The sequence below is a fragment of the Ciconia boyciana genome, chromosome 1 (genome assembly GCF_034638445.1).
Source record: "Ciconia boyciana chromosome 1, ASM3463844v1, whole genome shotgun sequence".
In the NCBI taxonomy this organism is placed as follows: domain Eukaryota; kingdom Metazoa; phylum Chordata; class Aves; order Ciconiiformes; family Ciconiidae; genus Ciconia; species Ciconia boyciana.
This window is the reverse complement of record NC_132934.1, coordinates 86605762-86621799: the sequence shown is the minus strand read 5'-3', so window position 1 is coordinate 86621799 and position 16038 is coordinate 86605762. Positions and strand designations below refer to the sequence as shown.

General features: G+C 43.7%; 2 protein-coding genes across 2 annotated transcripts in view; one reads left to right on the top strand and one right to left on the bottom strand.

Moving 5' to 3' along the window:
* The window catches only part of LOC140659469 (rap1 GTPase-activating protein 1-like), a 73946-nt gene extending 68335 nt beyond the window's left edge, over positions 1-5611 (top strand). The window contains exon 25 of the mRNA XM_072879187.1: positions 5223-5611. The gene's annotated coding sequence lies outside the window, so the exon portion shown is untranslated. The remainder of the gene's footprint in view (positions 1-5222) is intronic.
* The window catches only part of LOC140646629 (antigen WC1.1-like), a 29489-nt gene continuing 16146 nt past the window's right edge, over positions 2696-16038 (bottom strand). Inside the window, exons 5-15 of the mRNA XM_072850924.1 lie at positions 15321-15632; positions 14096-14413; positions 13031-13345; positions 8225-8539; positions 7398-7460; positions 6992-7306; positions 6768-6803; positions 6320-6461; positions 5931-6019; positions 5242-5325; positions 2696-3003 (exon numbers count right to left, since the gene is read on the bottom strand). Coding sequence (XP_072707025.1) covers positions 2696-3003; positions 5242-5325; positions 5931-6019; positions 6320-6461; positions 6768-6803; positions 6992-7306; positions 7398-7460; positions 8225-8539; positions 13031-13345; positions 14096-14413; positions 15321-15632 — 2297 coding nt within the window. The remainder of the gene's footprint in view (positions 3004-5241; positions 5326-5930; positions 6020-6319; positions 6462-6767; positions 6804-6991; positions 7307-7397; positions 7461-8224; positions 8540-13030; positions 13346-14095; positions 14414-15320; positions 15633-16038) is intronic.

Below are 16038 nucleotides of genomic sequence, written 5' to 3'. Positions count from 1 at the left end.
AGTGGCACCTGTCCTGTCTTCCTATTAAACTCCATTTCTAACTGTTTTCCCAAGTAAGGGGGCTCTCCATTCTGTGTGTATGTGTGTGTATGGAGGTATAAGTGCCAGCAACCAGAGCTGGACCATGGGTCAGTGGGGTCTGTGCATCTGTGGTGCCAGCAGCTGGAGAGACCAGAGTGCCTAGACCTCGAAGTACCACCAAATGGGGTAGGACTCTGGGTGTCGGGGGCTCACATGCCCAAACACCAGCCAACTAGGGGAGGTCAGGGGATCCAGGGGCTAGTAACTTGGTAGACTGCATGTCTAAGCCCAGTTACTGGGGGATGCGTTGTGCATATGTGTGGGTGTTAGTGTGCGTGTGGGTGTGTGAAGTAACTGGAAAGCCAGGGGGTTCCAGGACCAGTTGCTGGATAGACTAAGGCCAGTTACTGGTGGAAGTATAGCATTCGTGTGCATGTGTGTGTATGTGTGTGTGTGTGTGTAGGTCTGATTACCAGAAACTGGAGTGGTTCTGTGGGCCTCCAGGTGACATGCAGGTGACATCAACTTGAGAGACTTAGGATACAGGGGCAGCTACTGGATAGACTAAGTGTCTAAGGCCAACTACTGGAGGGATCCATATTGTGTGTGTACATATACATTTTCCACCAATAGGCTTTCATCCTGGTCAGCCAGGGAGGGGAACAGGATGAGGCCATCGGTGCTGCTTGTGTTTGAGTGCTATGTTTTCTGTGTTGTCTCTACAAGCCAGCCTTGTGTGTCCTGGGTGCATTATATGTGCATGTATGTGTGTGCATGCTTACACATGCTCAGGCTCACTACTGGCTGGACCTAGGGACATGGAACCTCCATCAGACGACCAGATTTAGCAAACCCTAGTATCTTCTGATTTTAAGAAGACAAACAAATGATAAGAGAGATGAATATACCTTGACTATACACAGTTTTTGCAAACAGCAAAGGTTGTCAATACAGCTGAGCAGCTTTGTATGAAGTCAACAGCAAGTGAGGTTCACAAAGACACTGAGTATTCGTTTGAGTAAGGTAGAAATGTACACAACTTTATACACAATGTTAAAATGAATATAATCATGGGCTATTAAAAAAATACCTGATGTTTCCTAATCACTTTAAGTCCTAAAATATTTTGATTATTTTTTTCATGCCTTCAGTCTGTCAAATAGTGTTAGGTTTATGGTTAAACTCGATGATCTTAAAGGTCTTTTCCAACCTATATGATTCTGTGATTCTGTGAAATATGTTTATCACTACCCCAAAAGGTGGAGTTCACCCGCTGATCAGAAGGTGTTCCACAGTTAATATTAAGTGCACAGAGAAAGAGAAATCTATCTTAAATATTTTTTGTTAATTCTTTTTGAATTAGATGAGCCTGACAAAATTTAGTGCTAGGATGAAAACCTAGCTGAATCCATCCTCCAGCCACTATCCACTGTCTTTAAGAACTCACAGAGAACAGGCTCTAAAGGACTGGGGAAACATGAACGTATGCTTATTTTTAAGATGGTGTGTGTGGGAGAAGAAACAAGATTAGGAGTTACAGAAAGTTCAACTTCAGAAAAATATGAGAACAAATAAACTACTTATAAGGAGACAGAAGAAAAAAAAGGGTAGATAACAGATAACATGGATTTATCAAAAATAAATCACACCAGATAAATCTGATTTTTCTTTTTGATTATCTAAAAGTGCTTTTATAAGGGAGTAAAGCAAATTGTCACTCACCTCACATGATATTTTTGTAAGTAAACTAGAGAAATATAGTCTAACTCAAACCTCTGTAGACTGGCTACAAGTTCAGACAAAAATGGTATTCTTAGTGTTGCTCACTGTACCAGGTAAGATTCTTTGACGGCCCTACATACAACTAAGTATTTTTATTGAGTCCTAAGATAAAATACACATGCTCTTATTACGTTTTCCAGATGATACCATACTATATTAGAATTCAAATGATCTTGTCAAAGTTTTGATGAAAACAGAATGAAATCTAATAAGGACACTTACAAGACTACAGATGAAGGGAGAAACAATCAACTGCATAATTAGAAAGATCAGTGTCTAATGGTATGTGGCATTTTACAGAGCAGGATTTGGAGCTGCATTGGGCCAGACTTTGAACACTGTCAGGAGTGTCATGCTGTTGCAAAAAAGGGAGACACACTGGCATGCATAAGACAAGGATATCCTGTAAGACATATGAAGTGGTCCTTCTGCTCTACCTGACACTAGTAAGGTCTTAGTACCATGCTGTATGGAAATAGTGTAAAATTTTGGTTTTGAAACACTTTCTGAAAGATAGGGACCTACTAACACAGCCTGGATAAAGACATACAGAATGAGCAGAGGTCTAGTCAACAAGACCTAAGTAGAAAATTGACTAATTTAGGTTGCTGCAGTCTAGAGAAACAAAATACAAAATAGAACTGAGGGGAGATATGTTAACAGTCTTCAAGTACTTAAAAGGCTGTTACAAAGGTGAATGCAACTCCTCTATCCCCATGGTCTTTATAGTAGGAAGTAACAATTTTAATTTCCAGCAGTGAAGACTTAGGATAGGCCACAGACAAGAGTTTTATAGCTGTAAGGAAAACACAGCATGGGTATAGATTACCTGTAGAGGTTGTGGAAACACTGCTACTGAATGGCTGTAAGAACAGAATAACAAATGTCTAACCTACACTCTTCGCGTAGGTAGGTAGTGTTCCTTCCCGACAGTGGTTAGATAAAACCTAGGTGATCCCTTGAGGTACCCTCCACCTTGATTTTCCCTGAGTTCAGTACAGTAACTATAAATTATGAAAACTAACAGCACTGCTCTTCTGGCCTCACCTGTCTGTGAATCCTTGTTTCTGTCGCTTTCTTCAGGGATCCCAATGATTTCCTGTTTATTCTGCTCAGAAAGAGAAGCATCTTTAGGTCCAGGAGCTTCTGTCACATCATCATAACCATCTTCCAGGATATTTCCAGGCAGTGGAGAGACCTCTGGAACAGTACAGGTATTAACTATCACTAGAGAGAGCAGTAGCTGATGATCCAGCAATAAGGGCATGTAATACTGATGTTATCATGACGATAATGAACAATAAGAAACCAAGGATCCTCCTGAGGACTCTAAGGTATTCCAGACAACAATTATATAGCTCCAATAATTGTTATACATTGCTGTAACAAGTAGAGACCAGAAATCAACATGGAGGAGGGACAGGAGGGGGAAGAAGATCTGGAGAAGGAGGCAGTTAGTGACAGGGTTTATTTCAGAATAAGCTTCCCCACTGCATTTCATAATTGCACAATGACAAATTACTCCTTGTTTATCTCTGTGTAGCACTTGCTTCCTTGTCTTTTCATTGCTGTAACCACCTTCTGTTAAATTTCTCTGAAATGGTCTTGCTAAGTAGCCACCCTTGGCCGTTTGCCTATGGACATGTGGCTACAAACTTAGGCCAAACCTTTGGAGAAAAATATCTGCAGTTCTGCTTCTCTTCTCCAGGCTGAACAACCCCAACTCTGTCAGCCTGTCTTCACAGGAGAAGTGTTGCAGCCCTCTGATCATTTTTATGTCCCTCCTCTGGACCTGTTCTAACAGGTCCATGTCTTCTGTGTACTGAGGACTCCAGAGCTGGACGCAGTACTCCAGTACACTCTGGGGTCTCACCAGACTGAAGTAGAGGGGCAGAATCACCTCCCTCGACCTGCCAGCCATGCTTCTTTTTATGCATCCTAGGATGTGACTGGCTTTCTGGGCTGCAAGCACACATTGCTGGCTCACATCCAATTTGTCATCCACCAGTATCCCCAAGTCCTTTTCCACAGGGCTGCTCTCAATCCCTTCATCCCCCAGCCTGTACTGATCTTGGTGAGTGCCCCAAGCCAGATGCAGGACCTTGCACTTGGCCTTGTTGAACTTCATGTGGTGAGGTTCATATTTGCCCATTTCTCAAACCTCTCAAGGTCCCTCTGGATGGCATCCCTTCCCTCAAGTGTATCAATCAACTGCACCACTCAGCTTGGTGTCATCTGCAAACTTGCTGAGGTTGCACTTGATCCCACTGTCTATGTCATTAATAAAGATATTGAACAGTACCAGTCCCAGTACGGACCCCTGAGGGACACCACTTGTTACTGATCTCCATTTGGACATTGAGCTGTTGACTGCAACTCTTTGGATGTGGCCATCCAGCCAATTCCTTATTCATTGAATAGTCCATCCATCAAACTTAGTTCTGTGAGTAGCCAGCTCTCTAATTTCTCCAGGGCAGCTAGCTCTGTGGTCTGTACTTAACTGGAAGCTATCCCTCAGAGGATATTAGTTTTCACTGTTTTATAGTATATGCATACACACATGGACATACAAATAATACATATATAAAAGTCAATCAAAGCATTCCTATTTCACTTTTTACCTAGTACTCAATATTCAATCTGAATAAGAAAAAGAGATCTTATTTGGAATAATTGCCTTCTTGATAAGCATTTCAAAGCAGGTAAGGAAAAGAACAGCTTTTATTTTAATTTTAAATAATAAAAGCCCTTTAATATAAGAAAAACAATAGAAAATAAAATTAAAGACATAGCACAGCATAGAGTTGGGAATATGGGAAGCTGAGTCCAAAACTGCTCGTGCCTTTGGCAGTTTATCTCTCTGAGACCAGGCAATAGCTAAGAGAGCTTTTTGATCAGCTCCAGGAAAATGCAATTCTTCTGCAAACATTTGCTCTCTCTCAGCTTTTTCAAATCATGCCCCCCGCCCCAATCTGGCAAACTGCATTTTCTTCAGATCACTCGAATGAAAATTCCCTAATCCACTCCAATGGTGTGCCAATGTTCTTATTTGGGGAATGTTTTTCCTCTGTCTTAATTCTCCCCATTTATCTCAGAAATGAAGCAACAGCTTACAAGCTGTTACAGTTGCAATTTCTGGGAGAAGCAGTTGTCAAATTGTTGGATTCATATGACTGGATCCTGTGAAGAGTGCAATACTACCCTCAAACATTTATTTTCAACTTCTCATATATAAGAGAAGATTAGCACTTGTATACGAGATTGAATGACATTCTTCCACCACAAGAGTTAAACAGAAATTTTTGGTTCACATCCAAACATCACTAGTGGACATAAAGTGCAGCAAGAAAAAAGTTTTAATCACCAATAATCCTTTGAAAATTACAAACTACCCTCATTTTGTGTCTCTTTCTTTGTAGGATCCCCATCTTCCATTACCTTGAGTAGCTCCAGGACCATTTTCTTCATCACTGTCCCAGCTATAAAACTGTGCCTTTGTTTTTGAACTCTCTGAGGAAGAATCTAGGCAAATGAGAAAGAGTGTGATATCAGATTAAACTCTCCTTAGCTGCTAAGACTGCATCATGAGGAAAAGAGTAGACAAGTCAAGTAATAACTTGAGTAATAACACCCAAGTCAAGCAGATTCTTGGGTGGTCAATATTACTCCTGCAAGGTAAAGGGCTTACGGTGGAATAGCCAAGACTCCCTCAGGGGCCCCATAACACCTCTTGTGGCTCATGGGTGAGGCAAGCCACAAAGGGAGAAAAGCAGTCGACAGGAGGAAGCCTACAGAGACACATAGCTACTGGGAGGGAAATACAAATTATTCCTTTATTTGTTCCTGCTTTAAATAATTGCAGTAAAAGCATTTTTTGTTTGGTTTTGTTTTTTGTTGTTTGTTTGTTTGTTTGACCTATACTGATCTATGCTCTATGGCTGCAGTGAGGACAGCACAAAATGAATCGTCCCTAGGAGAGGAATTGGCAGAGCCCAATGTGCTGGAAACCCCTCTCCTCAAATCTAGGAATTTTCAGTTTCCCAGTATATTTGGGAGTTGCAAAGTAACAGATTGGGATCTGGCCCACAAGGAGAAATTTTCCCTTGACAAGAGCAAGACACACAGACCTGAGAGGCCAGTCATGCCCTGCTTTTCCCTCTTCAGGTTATAGTCAATCTCTTCATAGACAGCCTCAGAGAAGGGGTCATAGGATAGTCTGGAGCCTGAAAGTAAAAGGCAATGATCACTCACACAGTCTTTGCTCATACCCAGGCTGGGGTCATGAAAAGGAGAAGTGACCTAAAGGGGTGTACATGGCCTGTTGGTACCCAGAAAGTCATCGAGGGGTGCTGACTGAGGATAAGCACTGCTGGGCTCTTTCACTGCCAGACAGTAAGTGAAAATCTCACTGTGGCACCAGATGCCATTCATCTGTCACTGATCCCCCCAGAATCCTCAGCCAACTAAACACTTGCCAGGCATGTCAAGGAGGCATTTCATACCAGTCCTGAGGGACCCACCTCTCTGCTGTGCCCTGGCACTTCCGATCTGTCCAGCAAGAATGGCAAGGACCAGGCAGAGAAGGGCCCCCAGGATAATGCAGAGGATGACAGGCGTTGAAATTCTCATAGTGTTTGTTGCAGGGTGGCGGGGAGGATCTGAATGGAAATGAAGAAGCAACAAATAGAGAATCAGGTGACCCAAAGGGCTGCTCCTCTGTAGCCTCCTGCTTTGCCCATGCTAGCAGAGTGAGGCAGGTCACCTGCTGCCCAGTTGTGGGTCTTGCTCAAGCAGCTAAAATTCAGCAGCTGGGGGTAGTGCCACTCAGCTCTCCTTTACAAAAGGCTACATGAGATGCTTTCTGATGAGTTGGAATATACTGCTGATTTACCTGCTCTATAGTATCAGGGACATTAAATCCTCATTTGATGGGAGAAAGAAAGGGGGAAGAAGGAATGTTTTACCTGCTCTAGTGGGTGATGCTGTTGTTTCTGTCATACCTGCAAAAGGAAGGCGAGTCCAGATTAAGGAAGAGGCAAGTGTGAAAAATAGGGAGAACATCTTCACATCATTTGTGAAGTTCCTGCTGTCAAAATTATGAAGGGGCTAGTCACTGGGATGTACAGCGGACATAATGTTCCTCTGCCCACCTCCTTCCCAGATCTGTATAATGAACCAAAGGACTAACCGGAGCAATTCACAGCAGCATCTTCCTTATGATCACAGTTTTTGCCGAACAAGGGCTTGGTAGGACAGTCCCAAAGAGACAGCTCTGTGCCTTTACAGTGCACCTTCTCCAACCAAATGGGACCAGTCCCTTCCCCAAAGGCAGCTTCACTCAGAGCAGACGCAGCAGATCCACAACCCAGCTGCCTGCATACAACATTAGCATCTGCCATGTCCCAGGAATCATCACAGACTGTTCCCCAAAAACCTTGGTGCCAAATCTCCACTCTGCCTGAACATCCATCCTCTCCTCCTATGACTCGTAGCTTCTCCCTGTCTGCAAAACAGGGAGAAGAAACCTTCTGTATTGCTGAAACAGCAGGAAGGTCCGTAGGGACCAATAAGGAGAAAAAAAGAGGTAGAGGTACCTGAACAACTTGTAGAGTTTGGACACTCAGCAAATGTGGCTGGAGTCGTCATCTCTTTTCTTCCTGTAGAATTTAAATGCTGAAGTAAATAATTTGATTATTCTCTAAAAAGAGTGAGGGAGTATAAAATGCCTGAAAATTAATCATCAAGTTAATTTTTTCCTATGATATATACGTGGCCTATTTAGAACTTGGTGGATCACTGTTTGGCTATTGCTGTGAATTAAATAATCTTCCTGATGACTGTGCTTGCTTTCTTCTTGTGTGAGGCAGCTGCAATCCTTTTTAGGAGATCTGAATGTCGTCTAGAATTCATTTATATTACAGTGGGAATCCACAGGTATGAAATACTGTCATAAGAGCAGGCATTAGAAATAGACCTTTAGAACGGAACTAGTTCATACACTTGTCCATGGCTATGTGCATGCATGTGTGTACATGTACATATGCACTGATATGCCTCCATACATGTAGAAACACATACATGCCTCTAGACTCCTTGAGAAGTCTGATCCTAACTCAGATCTCACAGACTGACTGTGTATCGTAGGTTTTTGCTTTAAAAATATGCAGTGGCACTATCCTATCGGGGACTTCCTTGGGATTTCTGCTGGGTAACTGCACTTGGTGACACTCATGTAATTTTAATTCCCTCATTTACATCAAGGATATACACAAAGAAAAATGTTTGTGCCATTTGCATGAAACTAGAAATAATATATACCAGATAACAAATGAACATGAGGTAATTACTACAATGTCCATATAGGCATGCATAGGTTTATGTATATGTCTGGGCAGTCCTGTACAGATGCATTTCTAATTACCAGTGCAAGAAATATGGGTCTCTTCTGCTCGGTTATCACATGACTGAGGATCCCAGGGGTCTGACTGACATTGCCAGAGAGAACTATGTTGCTCAGTACACTCAATGTGGTCCAGCCACGTGGGCCCAGAACCTCTGCCATATTTGAAGTCTCTTGCGATTTCACCACCATCTCCGCAGTTCAGGTGTTTGCATACAGTTATTGCAGTGAGTTGAGACATACGATTGGAGCAAATGCTCCCCCATGTCCCATTGTAGAAAACTTCTAGCCGCCCAGCACAGTCATTGCCATTCACCAGCCTCAGAGCCAGGAACTCTAGAAGTGAAGACATAAAAATGGAATTAGAGGGGCCTGATTCTGCTAGGAACTTGGCTGTGATGAGTGAAATCCAGAATCTGCTAACAATCCTGTTCATCACTCTGAATGAGAAAGTGCCAGAGGAAACCACTCTAAAAGTGACAAACACTTAAAACCAGAAGTCATACAGTGATCCTCTCTCGTTAGCCAGCATTCACCAGCATCTACATCAACAAACAACAGTGATGGCCACCCCCCACAGTTGCAGGCATATTTCTTTTGTATGTTGAAGCATAGGTACCATGCGCTCCTCCGATTTGTTGAAGTTTTAGTGTGCAATTACTTGTTTACAATAATTTCAGGGCCAGCTGGAATGGCTGCCCTGCAGAAGGACAGGGCACCCCTGCAGCCTCCAGTGACTGAAACCCTGCCAGTTGTAGCCAGTACATTTCACCCCTCACCTCTGTGAAACACATATTTAAGAAGTGTTTGAACATACATCCATTATAAACTCTACTTTACTATCATCATAGTCATAAAATACATGCATTATAAACTCCACCCTTAGTCCCAGATAATAGGTATTGTCATTGTAAGAACATGCACATAGAGTCAGTAAAACACTGCCTCTCATTCTGGGAACCACATTATAGGAGTTAACATCATACCAATCTCAACATATATTTATTACAAGATTCAGACCTTGTCCCTGCAAAACACATGAACAAGAATGTAGTTTACGAGATAAAGTAAGATTGCTCTCTTCTGTTTACTTTATGTAAAGGCACACATTTCATTTTTCTTTTTCCAAAGACCAACCAGTAAGTAAACCCTGCTTTTCAAACAATAGAGACCACTGTCTTAGGGATTTCAACTGTTGCAGGCTTCCCAATCCAAACATCCTCAGGGCTGGCTGGTACTTTATTACCCAAATGAGCTCAGGTTTTCTTTTGGGCTGCATGGGTTTAAGTAAATCATTGCACAGCTCTACTTTTCCAGCTGCCTGGCAATGTACCCACTCTACTCATTCTTGAATGGTTGTGTTTCGGTAATGACTTACATTGTCTGACTCCTGCCTAAGCGGCATTCCGTGGTGCCAACAGATATGTTTGTTTATTCCTTCTAGGGTGCTACCTGCGTTTGCTGTCTGAGTGGGGAAAGCTTCTAGCCACCCTTGTGATGCTCTACCAGTATGAGAACATAGCATCTGCCAGTGCTTCTGGGGAGGAAGGGGTTGGTCTTTATAATCCACTTGCCAGGCATCTCCAAACATTCATTTCTCTCACTGTGCATACTGTTTCATCATTCACGCTGTATGTTGTGTTATTCCACAGACATCACACTGCTTAATTGCTTGCATTATGTCTTCCAAAGACAAGCCTAAGCAGTCTTCTCTGTCCTCAATCCCTTGCAGCATGCTAGCAGTTTCCTAGGCTCATCTATCTAAAAATAATTTTCCTTTATGCTCCCATGCTCCCATCCCAAATCTCTGCTGACAGGTTGAGCTCGCTGGTCAGCTTGGTTGCTGTGTTTCTCTTCCTGAGTTGCCTTTGCATCTGGGATACTTGCATTATTAGGATGACATACCAAGCAGGTCTTTCTTCAAGCAGCTGTTGTACTACTTTCCATACTTCTGCTCAAAATGGTTTTCCTCGCTGCTGCCAGTTATCACGATTTCATTCTTCAAGCCATTTCTTTACCACATTATTCACCATCTAGGAGTCTGTATATGTGGGTCTGTTGATGCTCCTATGTTCCAAGGCTATTTTCAAGGCCTTTCAAACTTCTTCAAGTCTCCTTCCAGATGGCAGCTTCTCTTGTAGAGGGGTTCCAGGGATTTCCACCTCCTGTTTCTTGCTGTGCTTTTACAGGATCCATCAGTAAACAAACTCTGTTGTTTATTTTCAGTACTTAATTCATCATATGCTAGGACTCTGACAGCCAAAGGTGTTTGGTCTTCCTCATACTATTGATTGCTGGCCATTGACTTAGTAAATTAAACTAATCCTGGTCTGGAGCTTGAACCAATATCTGCAGATTGGCAAAGGGCCAGTAGCCATTTTTGCCATGTAGTTGTGGCTGCTCTTCCCTCAGTGGTTTTGAATCCTTGAACCTAAAATTCAGGACAGCTACTCTAGGGCATAACCACAGTGACTGCTCTGCACTCACTTCAGTGACACTCAGACACCCTCTGCATATACAGCTAGGACTTCTTGCTCTAGAGGGGAGTAGTTATTTTCTGCTCCTTTGTGGATCTGACACTGGAGTGCCAACAGCGTCTCTCATCTCTTGGGATACTCAGTGCCACAAACACTGTATGATGCTTTTCTTTCCTGCATGTGTATATAACAATTTTTTTACATTGTTACATACCCATATTGGTCCTAATGCCATGGCATGGACTATCTCCTGCTGATCAGCTCCAAAGCTTGCTGGTGTTCTTCTTCCCACTCAAAATGAGGCTTATTTCAGGTCACTTGATATGTGGGTTTGGTCAATTGGTTGTCACCAGGGATGTGGATACATCAAAATCCAGTAATGCCCAAGGAAGCCTGGATTCTTGTTTATTGTGTGGAGGTCCATGGTGCTTATTCAAGCAATTTGGTCAGCTGGCAGAGGCTGCAGAGGCCTCTCCCTTGAGCAGTGACTGTAAGTTTCTCCACATTTCTCCGTTCATTTACACTCAGAGTAAAGACCCATTGAGTGGTCACATTCTGGGGAGCAGTGTACCTTTTTCCGTAGGGCTCATAATTACTGTAACTAGGGCTGCCTGAAAGGACTCATTTTTTAATTCATCATGAGCGCCTAGTTTGCCCTCCCAAGGTGCCAGGTCAGTCAATCTAAGCTGTAGGTGCTCCCACAAGCAGCCTGAAGCTTGCAATTTGACCATTTCAGTGCTACTAGCTGCTAACTTCTGACCAGAATCCTCCCTTTTGTGCTGAGCACTAGTTAACACCACTTTACCAGACCCTTACTCTGAGACCATCAACCAGATTCCCCAGCTCTGCTAAGCTGTCCCAGTGCCTCTTGAAGACCTGCTGTGAGCACATGGTAGGCTCTGATGTATCCCACAGCAGAGCAACATACCACTCTTTTGTGGTTTCACAGGCAACATAAAGGCAATTCACTTTGCGTCTCCCGGGCTGATATTCTTGGACACAAAAATATCCAGGCTCCAGGCCACTGGAGTTCTTCCCAATCACCTTCCTCTCCAACAAGGTCTGTCACACTCTCCATTTCCCACCTGTTTACACATAGTTCATACCCTTCCCTGCTCCCCCTGACAATGGGTGTACCATTTACACGACACCACAACAAGAAAAATTTCCAATATCAGAGTCAAGGCTTCTCTGGAGCTTCAAAGTCACTACAATTATTCCAGTCCCAGGGCATGCCAGGTACTAGTGTTGCCAGAGTGTCTCCCATATTTACTGTCTGCTATTGCAGGCAAAACAGTTCCCGCTTGGGAAATTTAACTTAATTTTATTTTTTGCCTTAACATAATCTTAATCATTGCTTTGGGTAATTAGGAAAAAAAAAGGAAACATTAACAATTAAACAAACACTTAGGGAAACATCTTTCATCCTCTTCATTAGTCCTAACTTCCTTTGTTTTCCCTCCCAGTTCCTTCAGTGCAGGAGGTTGTGTTTTTTTCTGCTGCTCTTTGCTTCTTATTCATTTTCCTCTACTCCAGCATGGATGCTCCACAGGCTGCAGTCCCTTCAGGGGTTGTATTTGCTCCATTGTGGGCTCTCCAAAGGCTGCAGTCCCTTCAGGGTTTGTACTTGGTCCAACATGGCTGACCAACTGCTGTCCACGGGCTGCATTCCCTTCAGGGTTTGTACCCACTCCATCGTGGGCCCTCCAGAGGGTGCAGTTCCTTCAGGGGTTATACCTGCTCCAGCATGGGTCCTCACAGTCTGCAGACCCTTCAGGAGTGTATCTGTTCCAGTGTGGCTTATCCACAGGCCACAGCCCTCTCAGAGGCATATCCCCTCTGGCATGGAAAACCGTGTCTCCAGCCATGTCCCCAGCAGTGTCTTTTTCCACTTCTCCTTCATTTCTCCTCTCTCTTGCAGCTGCCACTCTGTCTTAAATATGCATGAGCAGAGCCACCATATGCTTCTCTGATTGGTTGATGCTTTGGTGCACAGTGGGTTTTTTCCATTGGTTTCAGAGCCAGCTGTGACTGACTGTAATGGGCACATGGCAGTTGATGACCTTCTCCTGCACAAGGAATACCCACAGCCCCTTGCTGTGGAAATCTTGACGGAAACCCTCCAATTTACCCCCCAGATATCCCACCCCACACTTCTTCTCTGTGTGTGTTAACGCAAAATAAGGACCCTTTGCATCTTGGTGGGACCAAGGGGATGTGCTGAGCAACTATGCTTGTAGTCAAGAGAGCAAGAGGCTGTCCAAGCAAGTCTTCACTATTCTCTGCTTCCCCTTCATGTAACCCTCCCCCTTTCAACCCACAGGCTCAGAAAAGGATTTTCTGAACACACCTGAGCACAGGACTCCAGCATCCTCTTTGTGTTGGCAGTTGTGCTGGCCCCATGCCCTAGAAGGACATGCCCAGAGATCAGATTCAGCCCCACTGCAGTTCACATCATCCAGCCAGATCTGTCCTGAGCCTTTGCCATAATGAGCAGAGACAAATGCCTTGATGGCATGGCCACATTCCAGCTGTTTGCAAACAACATTAGCATCTGCTATATCCCAGTTATCATCACAGATGGTGCCCCAGATGCCATCATGATAAAGCTCTACTCTCCCAGCACAGCGTTGTGTTCCATTCACCAGCCTGATCTGTCTGCTACCTGCAGGAAGAAAACCCAGCTGTCAACATGCAATATAATGATAATGCACAGGTCAGCATAATGGCTGTATGTTTAAAGCACTTGTAAGGCATCATGTTCTTGTTATATTCCAGTTCTTCTGTTATGGTTTCTTGGGCAGAACTCCTGTGATGCTAAAACCACATAAGGGGAAAAGCCTACTCCTGCATCAGGTGAATGTTTGAATAATTCCTGTGAGATGTTGCGAACAAGAAGGAATGTCTAGTCATACTAAGTATATGCAGACATCACCTTATCTTAGAAAGCTGGAGAAGCTGTTTTCTATCTAAACTTGTTTAGTTAGACAGAGACAGAGACAGTTTCTGTTACAGATGGGTTACAAAATAAGAGAAGAGTAGAAACAGTTCTAATTTACTTCAGAAAGGCTGCAGGTATCTATAAATACAGAAATGTCACAAAGTAAAACCTATTTAATTCCCAAGTGACAGTCAGAATGTGTGGCAGTCATGGCCAAATTAGTGTTCTTATGGCTTTTGTATTCTATTATTTCTTTTCGATTCTGTGAGATAAATTCTTTAAGAAATTCAGATGAGGAAAGCATTATGTAAATTACGCTTGCTTCCTTAACTATCATTTGTCCCTTAGCATATACAAGCAGGTGGGTATCACAAACTCAGATCCATGCCTATTTAAGATCTGGTGAGACCACAGCACAAGGTGGGCTAGAGGCGACCCTAGGAAGCATTCTGTACCTTTCGCACAGTAACTCACCTGAGCAAATCACACCAACGTCTTCAGCAACTCCCGTTGGCACTGTCTGAGAATGGGAGGTCTTACAGAGCATCAGCTGAGTCTCATTTCCAGCACACTGGACACTTCTTAAGCCAACAAGACCCATGCCTCGCTCAGACCTTGGAAGGTAATAGGCTTTCTTGGCAATTCCACACTGGAGCTGTCTGCATACCACATGAGCATCCTTAATGTCCCAGTCATCATCCAGGACTCTGCTCCACATGCCATGGAGTGAGATCTCAACTCGCCCATCACAGCGGCTCTCACCACCTGAAAGTCTGAGTGATTCAGCAAGACCTGGGCCCAAGAAAGTTGGAAAATTTATTGAATAACATCTACTGCTCTTACTGCAGTAGAAATAACATGCAGGAGAGAGATGGAAAACAAATTTCTATGTTGGTAAAAAAATAATTCTCACCACTGGTTAAGGAGACAGCCTCTGTTAAGGCTTTGTTTGCTTTCATGCACACAAGAGTCTGCAATGGGAAGCGAGAAGGGCTTCCCCATCTCAAAGACTAGATCCTGTGAGGGGTCAGGCACATCTAAACAATGTGAATCCCTCTACTAAGTGAAGTTTCTATGCTGAAACCAAGGTTGGAGGAGTGGGGGAAAGGAAAGGAAAGGAAAGGAAAGGAAAGGAAAGGAAAGGAAAGGAAAGGAAAGGAAAGGAAAGGAAAGGAAAGGAAAGGAAAGGAAAGGAAAGGAAAGGAAAGGAAAGGAAAGGAAAGGAAAGGAAAGGAAAGGAAAGGAAAGGAAAGGAAAGGAAAGGAAAGGAAAGGAAAGGAAAGGAAAGGAAAGGAAAGGAAAGGAAAGGAAAGGAAAGGAAAGGAAAGGAAAGGAAAGGAAAGGGAAAGGAAAGGAAAGGAAAGGGAAAGGAAAGGAAAGGAAAGGAAAGGAAAGGAAAGGAAAGGAAAGGAAAGGAAAGGGAAAGGAAAGGAAAGGAAAGGAAAGGAAAGGAAAGGAAAGGAAAGGAAAGGAAAGGAAAGGAAAGGAAAGGAAAGGAAAGGAAAGGAAAGGAAAGGAAAGGAAAGGAAAGGAAAGGAAAGGAAAGGAAAGGAAAGGGAAAGGGAAAGGGAAGGGAAGGGAAGGGAAGGGAAAGGGCATTAAAGACAGGATGACATACCACACTTGCTTGGCAGGGTGAGATCACAAATGCTGCTTTGGTCTGAAGTTGCAGTACCCATAAAGGCCACTCCTGACTTACCTGAGCAAATAACAGTGGCTGCTTCTCTGGCTGAACAGGTTGGATTGCCCAAAGTCACTTGAGCACAATCCCACAGGCAGGACTCTGTCCCTTCACAGTGAAAAGCATCTCTCCATACAGGCCCATTCCCGTCCACAAAACGGTCTCCTGTCTGGATTGACTTTGCATAGCCACAGTTCAGCTGATGACAGAGAACACTGGCAGCTTGCAAATTCCAGTGGGAGCCGCAGAGTTTTCCCCACATGTCTCCATGGCGGATCTCCACTCTGCCAGAGCATCTGGTGCCATTCACCAACCTGCCCCCTGCGCACCCTGAATATAAGAGAAAGTGAGTATTGAGATGTCATGTTCGTAACTGCTCATGGGCATGACCTGAAAGTGACTGGGAAATGGGAATGAGTTTTCCTTAGAATTCAGTAGTAAAAATGACTGCACTGGGCCACTAGAACTTCCATACTCATAACTAGACTTCAGTCCACCCTATTTTACTGAGAAGAATGACTGGAAATCAGGATCTGCTCCTTTTTGCAATTTTTAAACTCAGGGTGCTAGGTTTCAGGGCTCTGGGTAAACCAATAGACCTTAATTTTTCTGACCAGCCTCACTTAGGGCCTCCAGCTATGCACCCTTGGGCTACTGGTCCAAGGCCTCACTTAAACCTGGACCAGGCCTTCAGTCCTTGCCTCAACTATGTGACTAGTGTAACTGTCTCCAGTCT